At 47.9% G+C, this 18455-nt stretch overlaps 1 protein-coding gene across 1 annotated transcript; it reads left to right on the plus strand.

Moving 5' to 3' along the window:
- The first annotated feature begins 7441 nt into the window (after positions 1 to 7441).
- NXNL1 (nucleoredoxin like 1) lies at positions 7442 to 12140 on the plus strand. The gene is made up of 2 exons (XM_019963314.2): positions 7442 to 7767; positions 11810 to 12140. The coding sequence occupies exons 1-2, from the start codon at positions 7442 to 7444 to the stop codon at positions 12138 to 12140; spliced, it is 657 nt and encodes a 218-aa protein (XP_019818873.2).
- The last annotated feature ends 6315 nt before the right edge of the window (positions 12141 to 18455 follow it).

Genomic DNA, 18455 nt, shown 5'->3' on the forward strand with positions numbered 1-18455 from the left:
AGCAACTTTTGCTTTCATGGTGGTTTAGTCACTAAGTTGCGTCCGACTCTTGCAACCCTGTGGACTGTAGCCCACCAGGCTCCTCTGTCCATGGGATTCTCCAGGCAAGAATACTGGAGTGGGTTGCCATTTCCTTCTCCAAGGGATCTTCCCAACTCAGGGATCTAACCCAGCTCTCCTTCATTACAGGCGGATTCTTTAACAACTGAGCTCCCTCATAGGGAGATCAGGGACTAAACATTAATGCATATGGGTCTTCTGTGGTGGTCCACACTCCCAAGGTGTCCTGGTGGTCCGCACTCCCAAGGCAGGGGGCCTGGGTTCAATCCCTGATCAAGGAACTAGATCCCACAAGCCACAATTAAAGATCCGGCATGCCACAGCTAGGACCTGGCACAGCCAAATAGATAAACAAAAATAAATATTAAAAACAAAAACTGCAAACTGTGGACAACAAGGTACAAAAAGACCAAAAAAAAAAAAAAAAAACCCAAAAAAACCCAACAGCCACTTCTGAAGACCGGGGAGCAAAAGCAGGGTGTCAGGAACAAAAGTTCATCTTCGGCATGAACACCAAAATTACAGCTAGCTGCTGAACAGCTATTGACAAGAGTATGTTGGATCCCACCAAAAAAAGATACAGTGTCCAAGGGCAAAGGAGAAGCCCCAACAAGATGGTAGGAGAGGTGCAATCGCATTTCAAATCAAATCTCAGACCCATCAGAGTCGCTCAGAGGGCGCAAATAAAACCTTGTGCACACCAGGACCCAGGGAAAGGAGCAGTGACCCCCACAGGAGACTGGGCCAGACCTGCCTTTGAGTGTTTGAGTGTCTCCTGCGGAGGCAAGTGTCAGCAGTGGCCTGCCACAGGGACAGGGGCTCTGGCTGCAGCAGACCCGAGCGTCGTGGCATGTGGCCTAAGTCCTCTTGGAGGAAGTCACCTTAGCCCCACCATAGAGCCGCCGAGCAGATGACCCACAAACTGGAGAACAATTACACCAAAGAAGTTCTCACACTGTTGCAAAAGTTCTAAGGCCCACAACAGATTTCCCAAACTGGGGATCCAGCCAAAGGGCTGAGAACCCACAGGGAAACAAGACTCTTGGAGGGCACAACAAAACCTTATGTGCACCAGGACCCAGGAGAAAGGAGCAGCGACCCCACAGGAGACTGAGCCAGACTTGCCTGTGAGTGTCCAGGAGTCTCTGGTGGAGGTGTGGGTCGACGGTGGCCTGCCAAGGGTCAGGGGCACTAACTACAACAGTCCTGGGAGGCCCTGCATTCTGGCATAAGTCCTTTTGAAGGAGGTGGTCATTACTGCCATTAGCCCTACCATAGTCTGGCCTCAGGCCAAACTACAGGAAGAGAACACAGCCCCACCCATCAGCAGAAAATTAGATTAAAGATGTGCTGAGCATGGCCCCACCCATCAGAGCAAGACCCAGATTCCCCCACAGCCAGTGCCTCCCACCAGAAAGCTTCCACAAGCCTCTTAAACTCATCCATCAGAGGGCAGACAGAACGAAAACCATAATCGCAGAAAACTAATCAAACTGACCACATGGCTCACAGCCTTGTCCAACTCAAAGAAACTATGAGCCAATGCCAAGTAGGGCCACCCAAGATGGACGGGTCATGCAGACTTCTAACAAAACGTGGTCCACTGGAGAAGGGAATGGCAAACCACTTCAGCATTCTTGCCTTGAGAACCCCATGAACAGTATGAAAAGGCAAAAAGATAGGACACTGAAAGATGAACTCCCCAGGTCGGTAGGTGCCCAATATGCTCCTGGAGAAGAGTGGAGAAATAACTCCAGAAAGAATGAAGAGATGGAGCCAAAGCAAAAACAACACCCAGTTGTGGATGTGATTGATGATGGAAGTAAAGTCTGATGCTGTAAAGGAAAATGTTGCATAGGAACTTGTAAATGTTAGGTCCATGAATCAAGGTAAATTGGAAAAGGTCAAACAGGAGATGGCAAGAGTGATGGTCGACAGTTTAGGAGTCAGTGACCTAAAATGGACAGGAATGGGTGAATTTAATTCAGATGACCATTATATCTACTACTGTGGGCAATAATCCCTTAGAAGAAATGGAGTAGCCCTCACAGTCAACAAAAGAGTCCAAAATGCAGTACTTGGGTGCAGTCTCAAAAACGACAGAATAATATCTGTTCGTTTCCACGCTAACCATTCAATATCACAGTAATCCAAGTCTATGCCCCAACCACTAATGCCAAAGAAGCTGAAGTTGAACAGTTCTGTGAAGACCTACAAGACCTTCTCGAACACACACCAAAAAAGAGATGTCCTTTCCATCATAGGGGGTTAGAATGCAAAAGTAGGAAGTTAAGAGATCCCTGGAGTAACAGGCAAGTTTGGCCTTGGAGTACAAAATGAAGCAGGGCAAAAGTTAACAGAGTTTTGCTAAGAGAATGTACTGGTCATAGAAAACACCTTCTTCCTACAACACAAGAGACGACTCTACACATGGGCATCACCAGATGGTCAATACCAAAATCAGATTGATTATATTCTTTGCAGCCAAAGATGGAGAAGCTCTATACAGTCAGCAAAAACAGGACCTGAATATGACTATGGCTCAGATCATGAGCTCCTTATTGCAAAATTCAGAATTAAATTGAAGAAAATAGGGAAAACCACTAGACCATTCAGGTAAACCTAAATCAAATCCCTTATGATTATACAGGGGAAGTGACAAATGGATTCAAGGGATTAGATCTGATAGAGTGCCTGAAGAGCTATGGACGGAGGTTTGCGACATTATACAGAAGGCAGTGATCAAAACCATCCCCAGGAGAAAGAAATGCATGGAGAAGAAAATGGCAACCCACTCCAGTATTCTTGCCTGGAGAATCCCATGGACAGAGGAGCCTGGTGGGCTACAGTTCATGGGGTTACATGACTGAGCATGCATGCATGAGGGTGGAGGGAGATGAGTTGGAAGCAATAAACTGGTAGCACTTAAAAAAGAAAATGAAATGCAAAATGGCAAAACAGCTGTCTGAGAAAGCCTTACAAATTGCTGAGAAAAGAAGAGAAGCGAAAGGCAGAGGAGAAAAGGAAAGATATACCCATTTGAATGCAGAGTTCCAAAGAATAGCAAGGAGAGATAAGAAAGCCTTCCTCAGTGATCAATGCAAAGAAATAGAGGAAAACAACAGAATGGGAAAGACTAGAGATCTCTTCAAGAAAATTAGAGATACCAAGGGAACATTTCATGCAGAGATGGGCTCAATAAAGGGCAGAAATGGTAGGGACCTAAGAGAAGCAGAAGATATTAAGAAGACGTGGCAAGAATACATAGAAGAACTGTACAAAAAAGATCTTCATGACCCAGATAATCACGATGGTGTGATCACTCACCTAGAGCCAGACATCCTGGAATGTAAAGTCTAATGGGCCTTAGGAAACATCACTACGAACAAAGCTAGTGGAAGTGATGGAATTCCAGTTGAGCTATTTCAAATCCTAAAAGATGATGCTGTGAAAGTGCTGCACTCAATATGCCAGCAAATATGGAAAACTCGGGAGTGGCCACAGGACTGGAAAAGATCAGTTTTCATTCTAATCCCAAAGAAAGGCAATGCCAAAGAATGTTCAAACTATGACACAGTTGCACTCATTTCACGTGCTAGCAAAGAAATGCTCAAAATTCTCCAAGACAAGCTTCAACAGAACACGAACTGAGAATTTCCAGATGTTCAATCTGGATTTAGAAAAGGCAGAGGAAACAAAGATCAAATTGCCAACATCTGTTGGATCATAAAAAGCAAGAGAATTACAGAAAAACATCTACTTCTGTTTCATTGACTACGCTAAAGCCTTTGACTGTGTGGATCACAACAAACTGTGGAAAATTCTTCAAGAGATAGGAACACCAGACCTCCTTACCTGCCTCCTGAGAAACCTGCATGCAGGTCAAGAAGTAACAGTTAGAACTGGACATGAAACAACAGACTGGTTCCAAATTGGGAAAGGAGTACATCAAGGCTGTATATTGTCACCCTTATATAACTTATATACAGAGTTTGAAACACTAGGCTGGATGAAGCACAAGCTGGAATCAAGATTGCCAAGAGAAATATCAATAACCTCAGATATGCAGATGACACCACCCTTATGGTAGAAAGTGAAGAGGAACTAAAGAGCCTTTTGATGAAAGTGAAAGAGGAGAGTGAAAAAGCTGGCTTAAAACTCAGTATGCAAAAAACGAATATCATGGCATTAGGTTCCATCACTTCATGGCAAATAGATGGGGAATCAATGGAAATAGTGACAGACTATTTTGGGGGGCTCCAAAATCACTGCAGATGGTGAGTGCAGCCACAAAATTAAAAGATGCTTGTTCCTTGGAAGAAAAGCTATGACCAACCTGGACAGCATATTAAAAAGCAGAGACATTACTTTGCCAACAAAGGTCTGTATAATCAAAGCTATGGTTTTTCCAGTAGTCATATATGGATGTAAGAGTTGAACCATAAAGAAGGCTGAATACAGAAGAATTGATACTTTTGAACTGTAGTGTTGGAGAAGGCTCTGGAGAGTCCCTTGGACAGCAAGATCAAACCAGTCAATCCTAAAGGAAGTCAATCCTGAATATTCATTAGAAGGATTGATGCTGAAGCTGAAGCTCCAATGCTGTGGCCACCTGATGAGATGAACTGACTCATTGGAAAAGGACCCTCTTGCCAGGAAAGATTGAAGGCAGGAGGAGAAGGGGACGACAGAGAATGAGATAGTTGGATGGCATCACTGACTCAATGAACATGAGTTTGAGCAAGCTCTGGGAGATGATGAAGGACAGGGAAGCCTGGCACGCTGCAGACCATGGGGTCAGAAAGAGTCGAACAGGACTGAGTGACTGAGCAACAGCAATGGGGTATTCCACGTGCACATACCACCACCAAAGCCACCCCTCCTACCCCACTCCTGGACACACACTTACCCTCGCCCCAAATAAGGAGCAAGCTTTCCCCGCTCCCAGTGAGTGAGCAAGCAACAGAAACTGTTACTTGTTCCCTCTCCCCACTGCTACATCAGGGTTGCCAGTAAAGTCTTGCCTGAACTTCTCATCTGGCCTCTGATCAATTTCTATTGATTAAGGAGGCCAAGAACCCAACCCTGGTCGGTAACACCTGATGGTCCTCTGCCGGTCTCACCTGGCTCAGGCACTCTGTTACATTCTGCTAGCAGCTAGGCTGTAAGGTCACATGTGTGGCAGTTGGTCCTGGCAGTTGGCTGGGCGTCTAGGTGTCTTCCATGTGGCTTCTGAACCAGTAGATTAGCACAGGGTCACAGGCTAAACCCTACTCACTATGGGCAAAGAATGGTTTTCACATTTTTGAACAGTTGAAACAAAAAAAAGTCAGAAGATTGGTATCCCATGACAAATGAAAATTCTAGGAAATTCAAATTTCCATGTCTGTAAATAGAGTTTTATTGGAAGCCAGACACATAAATTCATTTTCATATTGTCTAGAGAAGCTTTTGCACGCACATAATGAGAGAATTCCAAGTTGTAGCAGAGACCATATGGCCTACAATGTGGAAAATATTTACTCCCTGGCCCTTTACATAAAAAGTCTGCCAACCTCGGGGCTAGATCAACTTCCTTACATGGGATGTCAGGAGGCCACGTTCCAAAACAGGGAGCGTGGGAGGCAAGAATAGCCTTATCCTGAGAATTCACATCTTCCATCACATTCTATTGGTCAAAAGCAAGTCAAGAATGGACTTCCCTTGTCGTTCAGTGGCTAAGAATCCACCTGCCAATGCAGGGGACACGGGTTCGATCCCTGGTCCAGGAAGATCCCACGTGCCTCAGAGTAACTAAGCCCGTGTGCCACAACTGCTGATCCTGTTCTCTAGAGCCTGTGCTCTGCAACAAGAGAAACCACCGCAGTGAGAGACCCACACACCGCAACGAAGAGTAGACCCTGCTCGCTGCAGCTAGAGAAAACCTGCGAGTAGCAATGAAGACCCAGCAGAGCCATGAATTAAAAAATATTTTTTTAATGAATAAACTTAAAAAAAAGGCAGGGGGCAAGTTAGGAGCCAACTTGGCTTCAAGGAGAGGGAAACTAGTCCCCAGGGCTTGATAGGAGAGGGTTGCAAAATACTATGACGGTGAATTTCACACTTAAGACACCAAGGAATGTCAAGATGGGCTGTCCAGACAGAATTCAAGAGGGAGGAGGGAAGAAAAAAAATAGTTGACTCTTATTAACTTCTAACTGGAATTGTGCATGTTTTCTCATGGGCTATCAAAGCAGCTATTGTCCAGTTCTATGACTCTGTCACCCGCATAAATCTCAGATAATTTCAAGCACCTCATGGTCATGGCAGGCGGATACCTTCAAATATCATTTACACTCATCTCAACTTAGAAATCACAGTAAACTCAACATTCAAAAAGCTACGATCGTGGCATCCGGTCCCATCACATGGCAAATAGATGGGGACAGACTTTTATTTTTTGGGCTCCAAAATCATTGTGGATGGTGACTGCAGCCATGAAATTAAAAGACGCTTGCTCCTTGGAAGAAAAGCTATGACAAACCTAGACAGTATATTAAAAAGCATCACTTTGCCGACAGAGGTCCATATAGACAAAGCTATGGTTTTTCCAGTAGCCATGTACAGATGTGAGCATTAGATCACAGAGAAGGCTGAGCGTCGAAAAACTGATACCTTTGAAATGTGAAGACTCTTGAGGGTCCCTTGGACTGCAAGAAGATCAAACCAGTCAATCCCCAAAGAAATAAATCTTGAATATTCATTGGAAGGACTGATGCTGAAGCTGAAGCTCCAATACTTTGGCCACCTGATGCGAAGAGCTGACTCACTGGAAAAGACCCTGATTCTGGGAAAGATTGAGAGCAGGAGGAGAAGGGGACGACAGAGGATGAGATATTTGGATGGCATCACCGACTCAATGGAGTTTGAACACTCCAGGAGAGTGTGAAGGACAGGGAAGCCTGGAGTGTTGCAGTCCATGGGGTCACAAAGAATCAGACACGACTGAGTGACCAAACAACAACTTAGAAATCACAGTCATTAATTAGTAGAGCCTTTGTGATTTAGGATTACCAAATGCATTTATGAAGATTGAATTCCTGAGTGTATTCAGTAAGATTCACTTATCTTTTTACATCACAATTGAATAAGCTATTTTCACACCTGCATCTCAGTCTGACTGGCTTCTTAGTTTCTTCGCAGCTGTCTCCTGAGACCAGCCCATGAGCAGCTGGCCCTCTGCCCTCAGAGGCAGCAAAGAATCAGGTCGAGGTTTAGGTAGATTACTGACGTCCTAAACTGGCCTCCTAAGGATTCCTAATCCTGGGGCAGCAGCCAGCCAGCAGGCTCAGGGTCACACAAGGTCCTTCCACCCTGTCCCCAGCACCCAGCCAGAGTTGCCATGGCCTCCCTTTTCTCTGGCCGCGTCCTGATCCGAAACAACAGCGACCAGGATGAGCTGGACACAGAGGCTGAGCTCAGCCGTCGACTGGAAAACCGGCTGGTGCTGCTGTTCTTTGGTGCTGGGTCTTGCCCGGAGTGCCAGGCCTTTGCACCCATCCTCCGGGACTTCTTCGTGCGGCTCACGGATGAGTTCTACGTGCTGCGGGCAGCCCAGGTGGCCCTGGTGTACGTGTCCCAGGACCCGACGGAGGAGCAGCAAGACCTGTTCCTCAGGGACATGCCCGAGAAGTGGCTCTTCTTGCCCTTCGAGGATGACCTGAGGAGGTGAGACAAGAGGAGAGGTCAGGGAGGGCTTCCTGGAGGAGGGGCTGTTTCTGCTGAAAGTGAAGTGTTAGTTGCTTAGTCGTGTCCGATTCTTTGCAACTGCATGGACCGGAGCCCGCCAGGCTCCTCTGTCCATGAAATTCTCCAGGCAAGAATACTGGAGTGGGTTGCCATGCCCTTCTCCAGGGGATCTTCCCAACTCAGGGATCAAACCCAGGTCTCCCACGTTGCAGGCAGATTCTTTATCATTTGAGCTACCCAGGAAGACCATTTGTTTATTGGTGTATCTGTTCCATCTGGAGTTGATAAAAGCATCCTCTGGGGGCCAGTCAGGACAGAGAAGTCAGGCGTGGAGATGGGGGAGGGAGGGGCACCTATGCCCATTTCCACCCAGCTGCAGGGGAGTTTACCACCTAGGGGGCGAGCCAAACCTGAAACCGACACTCAAACACCCAAAGAAATACATAATAACAAACTGCAGCAGTTCCAAAGGCGAAAGGGAGAGTGTCGTGTGAAATATAACAGGGAGACCTTGCTGAGATTTGGGAGTCGGGGGATGCTTCCCAGAGGAAATGGCTTCAAAGAGAGAACCCCAAGGAGGGAGGAAAGGAGGGTACAGAGTTAGGAAAGGGAAGGGTTTCCAGGCAGAGGACAGACACAGCACAAAGGCTCGGAGGATTTCAGAGAAAAAACAGCCAGTTCAGGGAACTGTAACTGTTCCCTGAACTGTAAAGAAGCCAGCAGGTACCACGCATGCATGTTAAGTCACTTCAGTCGTGTCCGACTCTTTTGTGACCCTATGGGCTGTAACCATGGGCTGTAGCCATCCTCTGTCCATGGGATTCTCCAGGCAAGAATACTGGAGTGGGTTGTCATGCTCTCCTCCAGGGGATCTTCCCAACCCAGGGATCAACCCAGGAATCGAATCTGTCTCCTGCGTTGGCAGGCGGGTTCTTTACCACTAGCGCCCACCTGGGAAGCCAGCAGGCATCGTGTGTAGCAGTGCCCTAGTCAGTCAGTTCAGTCGTTCAGTCATGTCCGACTCTTCGCAACCCCGTAAATCCCAGCACGCCAGGCCTCCCTGTCCATCATCAACTCCCAGAGTTTATTCAAACCCATGTCCATCGAGTCGGTGATGCCATCCAGCCATCCTAACCTCTGTCGTCCCCTTCTCCTCCTGCCCCCAATCCCTCCCAGCATCAGAGTCTTTTCCAATGAGTCAACTCTTTGCATGAGATGGCCAAAGTATTGGAATTTCAACTTTAGCATCATTCCTTCCAAAGAACACCCAGGACTGATCTCCTTCAGAATGGACTGGTTGGATCTCCTTGCAGTCCAAGGGACTCTCAGGAGTTTTCTCCAACACCACAGTTCAAAAGCATCAATTCTTCAGCACTCAGCTTTCTTCACAGTCCAACTCTCACATCCATACATGACCACAGGAAAAACCATAGCCTTGACTAGATGGACTTTTGTTGGCAAAGTAATGTCTCTGCCCCAAATGTCGCCTAATAAGTGGGCCTGTGATCCTCAGACAAGCAGTGGAGCTGAGAGAGAGAGGTGATTGGGTTCAAGCTTTCCAGTGAGCTGCCCGATAAACAGTGTGATCATTTGTGGCTATTTTCACACTTTCCCCTTTTCTGCAATAAGATTGTCATTCTTTTTTATTTATTTTTTGGTTGCACCACATGGCACACAAGATCTTAGTTCCCTCACTAGGGATCAAACCTATGCTCCCTGCAGTGGAAGCATGAAGTCTGAACCACTAGACCACCAGGGAAGACTCAGACTTACATTCTTTTTAAGCCCCCAGTTTTTATCATGAAAAATTTCCTGCAAGCCACACAGAGCATCCAAGAGAAAAAAAAAAAAAAAAAAGAGAGAGATAAGAATAATTTCAAAGATATCAAAAAGTTGAAAGGAGCACACAATGAACCCCATGAAGATTATTCATATGTTTCTATTTGCTTTATCTCCACTGGTGTGAAGTTTGTGCTGAACCATTTGAAAGTGAGTTGCAGATTTTGGGACATTTTACTGATCTCATCAGTTTTGTTACAAAACGTAGAAGTTTCTGGTCATGGAGACCTTTATCCGCCACCCAAGATTATCAGAGTTTGCAAACTTGCTCACTCCCACAGGCTTCTGCAGCTGAGGAGGCTCCATTCCCCAAAGGGCAAATATCTCCCTCCTGAGGGGCAAGAAATGCCAACGACAAGGACATCACAGCCAAACACTGACTTTGTTTGGGGCAGGGTCCTCTCAACAACAGGTGGTGCTAGTGGTAAAGAACCCGCCTGTCAATGCAGGAGAAGGAAGAGTCGAGGGTTCAATACCTGGGTTGGGCAGATCCCCTGAAGAAGGGCATGGCAACCCACTCCAGTATTCTTGCCTGGAGAATCCCATGGACAGAAGAGCCTGGTGGGCTACAGTCCATGGGGTCACAAAGAGTCGGACACCCTTCCCCCAGGCAAGTATCCAGACAGTTTCTACCCTCTACCCTTCCTACATACTAGGCTGCCAGATAAAATACAGGATACCCAGGGAAATTCCTTGGTGGTCCAAGTGTTAAGACTCCAAACTTCCAATGCAGCGATTGTGGGTTTGGTCTCTAGTCAGGGAACTAAGATCCCATAGGCCGCATGAAAGTGAAAGTGAAGTCGCTCAGTCGTGTCCGACTCTTTGCGACCCCATGGACTAGCCCACCAGGCTCTTCTGTCCATGGGATTCTCCAGGCAAGAGTCCTGGAGTGGGCTGCCATTTCCTTCTCCAGGGGATCTTCCCAACCCAGGGATTGAACCCGGGTCTCCCGCACTGCAGGCAGACGCTTTACCATCTGAGCCACCAGGGAAGCCAAATTAGGCTGCATAGCCAAATTAAAAACAACTTTTTTAATCAATAAAATACAGGATACCCAGTTCAATATAAATTTCACATAAGCAATGGAGAATTGGGAGTATAAGTATGTCCCACATAATTCAGGGATATACTTATAAAAAGTTATTTGTTGTTTACATGAAATTCAAATTCGTTCACACAGGGTATCCTCTATTTCTAGTTGCTAAGTCTGGCAACCTATTCCTTTGGGATTTTGCAAGCACCACCTATGTTTCTCTGCGTGAAGGCCGGCAAAAGGGCCACCTGAGAACCCAAATTAAGAACTGTGGATGGATGGGCCCAGCCCTGGCAGCCTCCTTTACTCTATGAAGACTGCATAAGATTCTGGCCTAAATGGGAGATGAAGTCTGGGGTCTCCAGTGGATGGCTTCTGACAGCCTTCCTCTCATACAGAAAACAAAATCAAGTTCTTCCCATGGCCCTGCACTATGATCAGGGCCGCACTCCAATCTCTCCCTGATGTCCGGGCCTTTGCACCAGCTGAGCCCTCTGCCTGGGAAAACCTTCCTCTGTTCTCCCCTTCCTCATCCTGCAGATCTCAGCTCCAAGGGCACCTCCTGAGAGAGGCCCTCTCTGACCCTAAGTCCTTTAGCCAGTTTAATACCTCTTTATGGAATTGATCAATATTTATTCACTCATCCCATGTGCGTTTTTTGAGCATCTGCTGTGTGTCCTGCACTGTTTCAGACACTGGGGACACCCGGGTATAGAGACAGAAATCCGTGCCCCAGTGAAACTGCTTTCTATTGTGGGAGAAAATGACAACAGGAGAAATAAACTATGCAGTGCGTTGGGTGCGGAGAGTCGTGGATCAGCAGAGAGAGCGGCAGGGAGGCACTGAAATGTAAGGCTGGGTGTCTGCAGCATACAGGGTCTTAATCCTCAGATGTCTGGGGAGACCGCTCCAGGTAGAGGACACGGCCAGTGCAAAGGCTCTGTGGTGGGTGCGTGTCTGGGGCGTTGGAGGCACAGCCAGGAGCCCAGGGTGGCCCCGGCCTCTCTGGGTTCCTGGGCATTCTTAGAGGCTGGTATGGGACACTTGCACACAGAAGGCGCTCAGCAAGTACTAGGAGGAGGGGTGGAGGGTTCCTCAGCTCAGGATCTAGGACGAGGGTCCGATCGGACTGACCCACCCGCCCCGCAGGGACCTCGGGCGCCAGTTCTCCGTGGAGCGCCTGCCAGCTGTCGTGGTGCTGAAACCCAGCGGGGATGTGCTGACGCTCGACGCGGCCGACGAGATCCGGCGCCTGGGCCCTGCCTGCTTCGCCAACTGGCAGGAGGCGGCTGAGGTGCTGGACCGAAGCTTTCTGCAGCCCGAGGACCTGGACGACCCCGCGCCGCGGAGCCTTACCGAGCCCCTGCGCCGCTGCAAGTACCGCGTAGACCCGGCTGCGCGGAGGGCACGAGGCCGGGGAAGAGCGGGCGGCTCCGGACAGGAGGGCGAGGCCGAGGGCGAGGCCGCGGGACTGTTCTGACCCCTGGAGGGTGGACAGGACTGGGAGTTCTATGATGAAACCTCAGGAGGAAGGTTGGGGCGGAGCCGGGGGGAGGGGGAAGCCGGCTGCTCTGATCCTTTTGGTGGGAGGGGACAGAGAGGGTCAGGTCTGTGATGAGTCCTCCCCCCACCCCCAAGGGTAGGTGGGACTGGCGGCTGGAGGCTGTTCTGAATCCCCTGTAGGAAAGAACACAAGGAGGCGGGGCGGGGGACAGCGAGGGGGAAAGCGATTCTTTGATGAGCCCTCATCTCCCCCTGACTGAGGGCTGGAGGAAAAGGGAGCGACAGAGGATGAGATGGGTGGATGACATCACCGACTAGATGGACGTGAGTTTGAGCAAGTTCCGGGAGTGGGGATGGACAGGGAAGCCTGGCGTGCTGCAGCCCATGGGGTCGGAAAGAGTCAGACACGACTGAGCGACTGAACAAAGACAAACCCCTCCTCCCGGTAGTGGGCGGGACCAGAGTGGGGGAAGCTGTTCTGAGCCCCAAGGTGGAAGGCTGGCTGGCAGAGCAAGCACAATCTCTGAAAAGGGCTCAACAGGGCGGGAAAGGGGGACAGGATGAGGGGAAGGAACCTCTCTGAGTTCAGTCCAGGAAGGAGGATGTCCTCGGTGGCTCAGTCGTATCGGACTCTTTTGCGACCCCATAGACTGTGTGGCCTGCCAGGATCCTCTGTCCATGGGATTCTCCAGGCAAGAATACTGGAATGGGTTGTCATTTCCTATTCCAAGGGATCTTTCCAACCCAGAGATCAAACTCACTGTCTCTTACGTCTCCTGCATTGGCAGGCGGATTCTTTATCACTAAGGCTACCTGAGAAGTGCAGGAAGAGGGAGGTTCAGTTCAGTTGAGAGGGAGGCGACCCAGCTTAAAGCCGAACCCCAGGGCTGGGGATGGAAGCTGTCTTTATTCTGAGCCCAGCCCCAGGAGCAGAGGGGAGGTAGGGGGTGGGGCTGCTCTGAGCTACCCGGATGCGGAAGAAAAGCCTAGAATTGGGGCGTCGAGGTGTTTTTGAGGCCCATCCTCCAGGAATGAGTGAGGGCGAGGGGGTGTGTAATGACATGGCGGAGAGAAGCAGGGCAGGACCTGATGGAGTCAGTTCTGACCACCCTCCCACCCTCCCGCAACTCCCACCCCGCCACCCCCGCCAACAGATGGAGGGTGAGACCCAGGGCAGGGCGGATGACGGAGATTTCTAGGTGAGATCCCCCTCAGAATCTGTCACCCAGGGCCTGTCTTGGTTCTCCAGTGGCATGTCTGACTCATATTTTAAAATATTCAGAAATATCTTTAAGACTGAAGAGGTGAGATGGTTAATAGTTGCAAAAAGGGAAACTACAAACTAAAATCGAATGAATTGCGCTGAGAACGGCTCGCCCATCACACGCTAAATGAGTTGTTCACGTATTTTATGCGCTAACTTGCAACAATCCTTTAACAACAGATTTATCGTTTACAAAAGATGCAGTTCAGTATTTGGTACCATGTGCGCTGAGTCCCGGACCTACAGCGAGGGTTCAGTCTCCCTGTTGTTGGTGAACCCCGAGGATTCCCCGTGAGGGGGTGGGGGATGGAGAGACAGCAGAATATAGATATCAAAAATGCCAGGCGGGAACACTTCCTGGCTGTGTGACTCTAAGACAGTCACCTCCGCCTTTCTAAGCCACCTTTTCTCCTGTGCTAAGTTGCTTCAGTCGTGTGGGACTCTTTACGACTCCATGGACTGTAACCCTCCAGGCTCCTCTGTCCATGGGATACACCAGGCAAGAATACTGGAGTGGATTGTCATGCCCTTCTCCAGGGGATCTTCTCTACCCAGGGATTGAACCCTGGTCTTTTAAGTCTCGGACACTGGAAAGCGGGTTCTTTACCATTAGGGCCACCTGGGAAGCCTTCTTTCTCCTGGGAAATGACAATAAGATAAGGTTCTACCTAGCAGGTCAGCCAAGGAGCCAGAGCTGGAGCTCGCCCCGCGCACCTATCTCTTCACTTTGTCTCTGGCGCCGCCTGGCGGCGAGACGTGTCGTCTGAGTGGGGCTAAACATGCTAATAAATGCAACCCACACCTTCTCCCAGCTCAGGGAAAAGGTAAGTGGGGAAGGAGTTGAGACTCGGATTTGGGAGGCCCTAGAGGCTTCACTTTCGCTTTTCACTTTCATGCATTGGAGAAGGAAATGGCAACCCACTCCAGTGTTCTTGCCTGGAGAATTCCAGGGACGGGGGAGCCTTGTGGGCTGCCGTCTATGGGGTCGCACAGAGTCGGACGCGACTGAAACGACTTAGCAGCAGCAGCAGCAGCAGAGGCTTTGGGGCTGGACAAGTGCTTCATTTCATGCTCATCCCTAACCCCCAATCTCCAGGGGAAGAGAGGCCACCTGTTGCTGAAAGTTCACCCTGTACTCTCGACCCTGCGGTCATTTTACCCATCAGGTGCGGGGCTGGGGGCTCAAGGCTCACAAACTTTTCCCAAAAGACCCCCAAAATTTGAAACCTGAAAAAGATAAATGACTCCCCAAGTTGGAGAAAAGACATGGAAATTCAAAACCAGTGGGATCTATAACATTTCTGGAAAGTAGTATAAAGCACTGGTTTTATACAGCCAGGCTGTCTGTGGTGAGTGTGTGGCCCAGGGAGTCACTGAACCTCTCACGGCCTCAGTTTCCTCTTCTATAAAGTCCAGATGATGGCTATGTCATCTTTCAGACCTGATACATTAAGACAGGGATCTGCTTGCATCAGGCCATGTTGACCTCAGTTACCCTTAGATTCTGGATGCAGCAGGAATGTGTTACTTTTGAAACCTTTTCCAGATTTGATATTTCAAACTTTACAAGAATTCCAGAGCCAGAGTACAAGGCAACCCATTCATTCATGTCCAGCAAGCCTTTATTGAGGACCTACTATGTGCTGGGTGCAGATCCAGACACAAAGGGAATGCAGCAGTGGACACTTGAAGTAGTCCTGAAGCAGCGGTCCTGAAGCAGCCCGCCTCGCCCCCACCCCCCAGCCACAGATAGCAGGAAAGTGTATGCAATGTGCTGCAATGTGCTGCCAGAGATGCCAAGCGCTGTAGGAAAGCAAAAAGACAAAACAACCCAAATGAACAAAGGATACGAAGACACACTTCTCCAAAGAAGACATGCAAATGGCTAACAAGTGCATTGGCCAGCGAGGATGCACTACATCCCTGGTTATTATGGAAATGCAAATCAAGATTGCAACGAGATACCCCTTCTCATCCTATAGGATGGTTATAATCAACAAACAAAATAACAAGTGTTGATGTGCAAATCGAGAAATTGGTGTACTGTTGGTGGGAATGTAAAATGATTTTGGGGTGTCTGGTGCTGGCATTGTGTAAAACAGGCAGTTCCTCAACAGCTTATAGTTACCATTATAACCCAGCCATTCCACTCTGGGTATAGACCCGAAAGAAATGAAAACCAGGACTCAAATTGCTCCATGGACCTGTTCCTAGCAGCACTATTCATAACCAGCTAAAGGTGGAAACAACCCAAATGTCCATCAACAGATGGATGATAAGCTGAATGTGGTCCATTCATACAATGAAATATTATTCAGCCATAAAAAAGGAATGACACGTGCTACAGTATGGATGAGCCTTAAAAATCTTAGCCTCAGGGAAAGAAACCAGACTCAAAAGACCACGTATTGTCTGGTTTCTTTCATATGAAATGTCCAAAAAAGACAAATCCGTAGAAGACAGAAGGTAGATTAGTGGCTACCAGGGGCTGAGAGAGGGGGAATGGAAAATGGCTGCTAATGGGGGTTGGGGTGGGGAATGGAAATTCCAGAACTAGATGGAGGTGATGTTGCACAGCGTTGGGTATGTGCTAAAGACCTCTGAATGGTTCACGTTAAAATGGTTAATTTTATGTCATGTAAGTTTCAGTTATATTTTTAAAACTTAACAATAAATAAATATGGAGAAGGAAATGGCAGCCCCCTCCAGTATTCTTGCCTGGGAAATCCCATGGACAGATGGGTCTGGCAGGCTACAGTCCACGGGGTTGCAGTATTGGACACGACTGGGCATGCACCTTCTTTTTACAGCATACATAGGGGAAAAAAGAAATTAAATGTTATGAATATATACAAAGAATATCCATGAGCTTATATATATATATATATATATATATTTGAATTTATTCTTTTGAACTGTGGTGTTGGAGAAGACTCTTGAGAGTCCCTTGGACTGCAAGGAGATCCAACCAGTCCATTCTAAAGGAGATCAGCCCTGGGTGTTCTTTGGAAGGAATGATGCTAAAGCTGAAACTCCAGTACTTTGGCCACCTCATGCGAAGAGTTGACTCATTGGAAAAGACTCTGATGCTGGGAGGGATTGGGGACAGGAGGAGAAGGGGCCGACAGAGGATGAGATGGCTGGATGGCATCACTGACTCGATGGACGTGAGTCTGGGTGAACTCCCGGAGTTGGTGATGGACAGGGAGGCCTGGCGTGCTGCGATTCATGGGGTTGCAGAGAGTCAGACACAACTGGGCAACTGAACTGAACTGATGATGCATCCATGGAGTTCTGGAGGAGTCTTCCATGTCCTGGGGGTTGTAGGCAGATACGTGAACTTAATACCAAACCTAGGAGCTAAGCATGTGAGTTGCAGAGTTGCCGTCACAAATTAAATGGTCAGCCTCGCCATGCTTGTTATGCCAAGGTAACAGTACTGGTGGAAACGGGTGGAACTCTGAGACCTGGGATGGGTACATTTAGGCAGACATGAGGCTGCAAACTGAATACCTCTAAATTGCCCCAAACCTCCTTTGCCCAAGGAGGCGTCCTTTCCCCAGTCTCTGAAGCAGTTATCCCTGCTCTGCATACAAGTGTCTCAGTTGCTACACCTGGAATATCTGCCTTCCAACCCAGTGGCTAGTCTCCTTAGGGCCTCTGTTTGGCCACTAATAAAAGCCAGTTGAGTCATGGAAAAATGACAGATCATCACAAATTTATCTAGGTGGTGATTTAAAAAAAAAAAATCACAATTCTAAGTGAGGAATCTCTTCTGGAGCAAATTAACACAGCACCAGGCACCTGATAATGGAGCTACAGACTCGGAGAATGCTTTCTTCTTCATTCACATCGCAACCAAAATCAGAATAGAAGCGGGAACAAGCGTATAACTTTGGTTGATGCCTCAGTTCAGTTATATGTACTCTGCATATAAGTTAAATAAGCAGGGTGATAATATACAGCCTTGATGTACTCCTTTTCCTATTTGGAACCAGTCTGTTGTTCCATGTCCAGTTCTAACTGTTGCTTCCTGACCTGCATACAGGTTTCTCAAGAGGCAGGTCAGGTGGTCTGGTATTCCCATCTCTTTCAGAATTTTCCACAGTTTATTGTGATCCACACAGTCAAAGGCTTTGGCATAGTCAATAAAGCAGAAATAGATGTTTTTCTGGAACTCTCTTGCTTTTTCCATGATCCAGCGGATGTTGGCAATTTGATCTCCGGTTCCTCTGCCTTTTCTAAAACCAGCTTGAACATCAGGAAGTTCACGGTTCACGTATTGCTGAAGCCTGGCTTGGAGAATTTTGAGCATTACTTTACTAGCATGTGAGATGAGTGCAATTGTGCAGTAGTTTGAGCATTCTTTGGCATTGCCTTTCTTTGGGATTGGAATGAAAACTGACCTTTTCCAGTCCTGTGGCGACTGCTGAGTTTTCCAAATTTGCTGGCATATTGAGTGCAGCACTTTCACAGCATCATCTTTCAGGATTTGAAATAGCTCAACTGGGATTCCATCACCTCCACTAGCTTTGTTCGTAGTGATGCTTTCTAAGGCCTCAAGGCAATGCCAGTTCCTTTGTTCCTTATCATAGTATAGACCTTGCTGCTACTGCTGCTGCTGCTGCTAAGTCACTTACTTCAGTCATGTCTGACTCTTAACGACCCCATGGACTGCAGCCTACCAGTCCATGGAATTTTCCAGGCAAGAGTACTTAGGGACTCCAAATATCTTGACATCCCACAGAACACCATACCGGTCCATTATATGGAAGACATGCTGACAAGCCCTGGTAGACAGGAAATAATAATCACTCTAAATGCTTTTGTGATTAATATATACATATACAGAGAAATATACACAGACACATACATATGTATATATTGTGTTGTCAACTAAAAGAAAAATACACAATGTGAGAGTTGTGAGTTAAATTTTATTCAGGGTCTTACTGAGGACTATAACCTGGGAGATAAGTCTCTCAGCTCTGAGGAGCTGCTCTGAAGAGGTGGGAGGAAACTAGTTTA

The sequence above is a fragment of the Bos indicus genome, chromosome 7, assembly GCF_029378745.1.
Source record: "Bos indicus isolate NIAB-ARS_2022 breed Sahiwal x Tharparkar chromosome 7, NIAB-ARS_B.indTharparkar_mat_pri_1.0, whole genome shotgun sequence".
In the NCBI taxonomy this organism is placed as follows: domain Eukaryota; kingdom Metazoa; phylum Chordata; class Mammalia; order Artiodactyla; family Bovidae; genus Bos; species Bos indicus.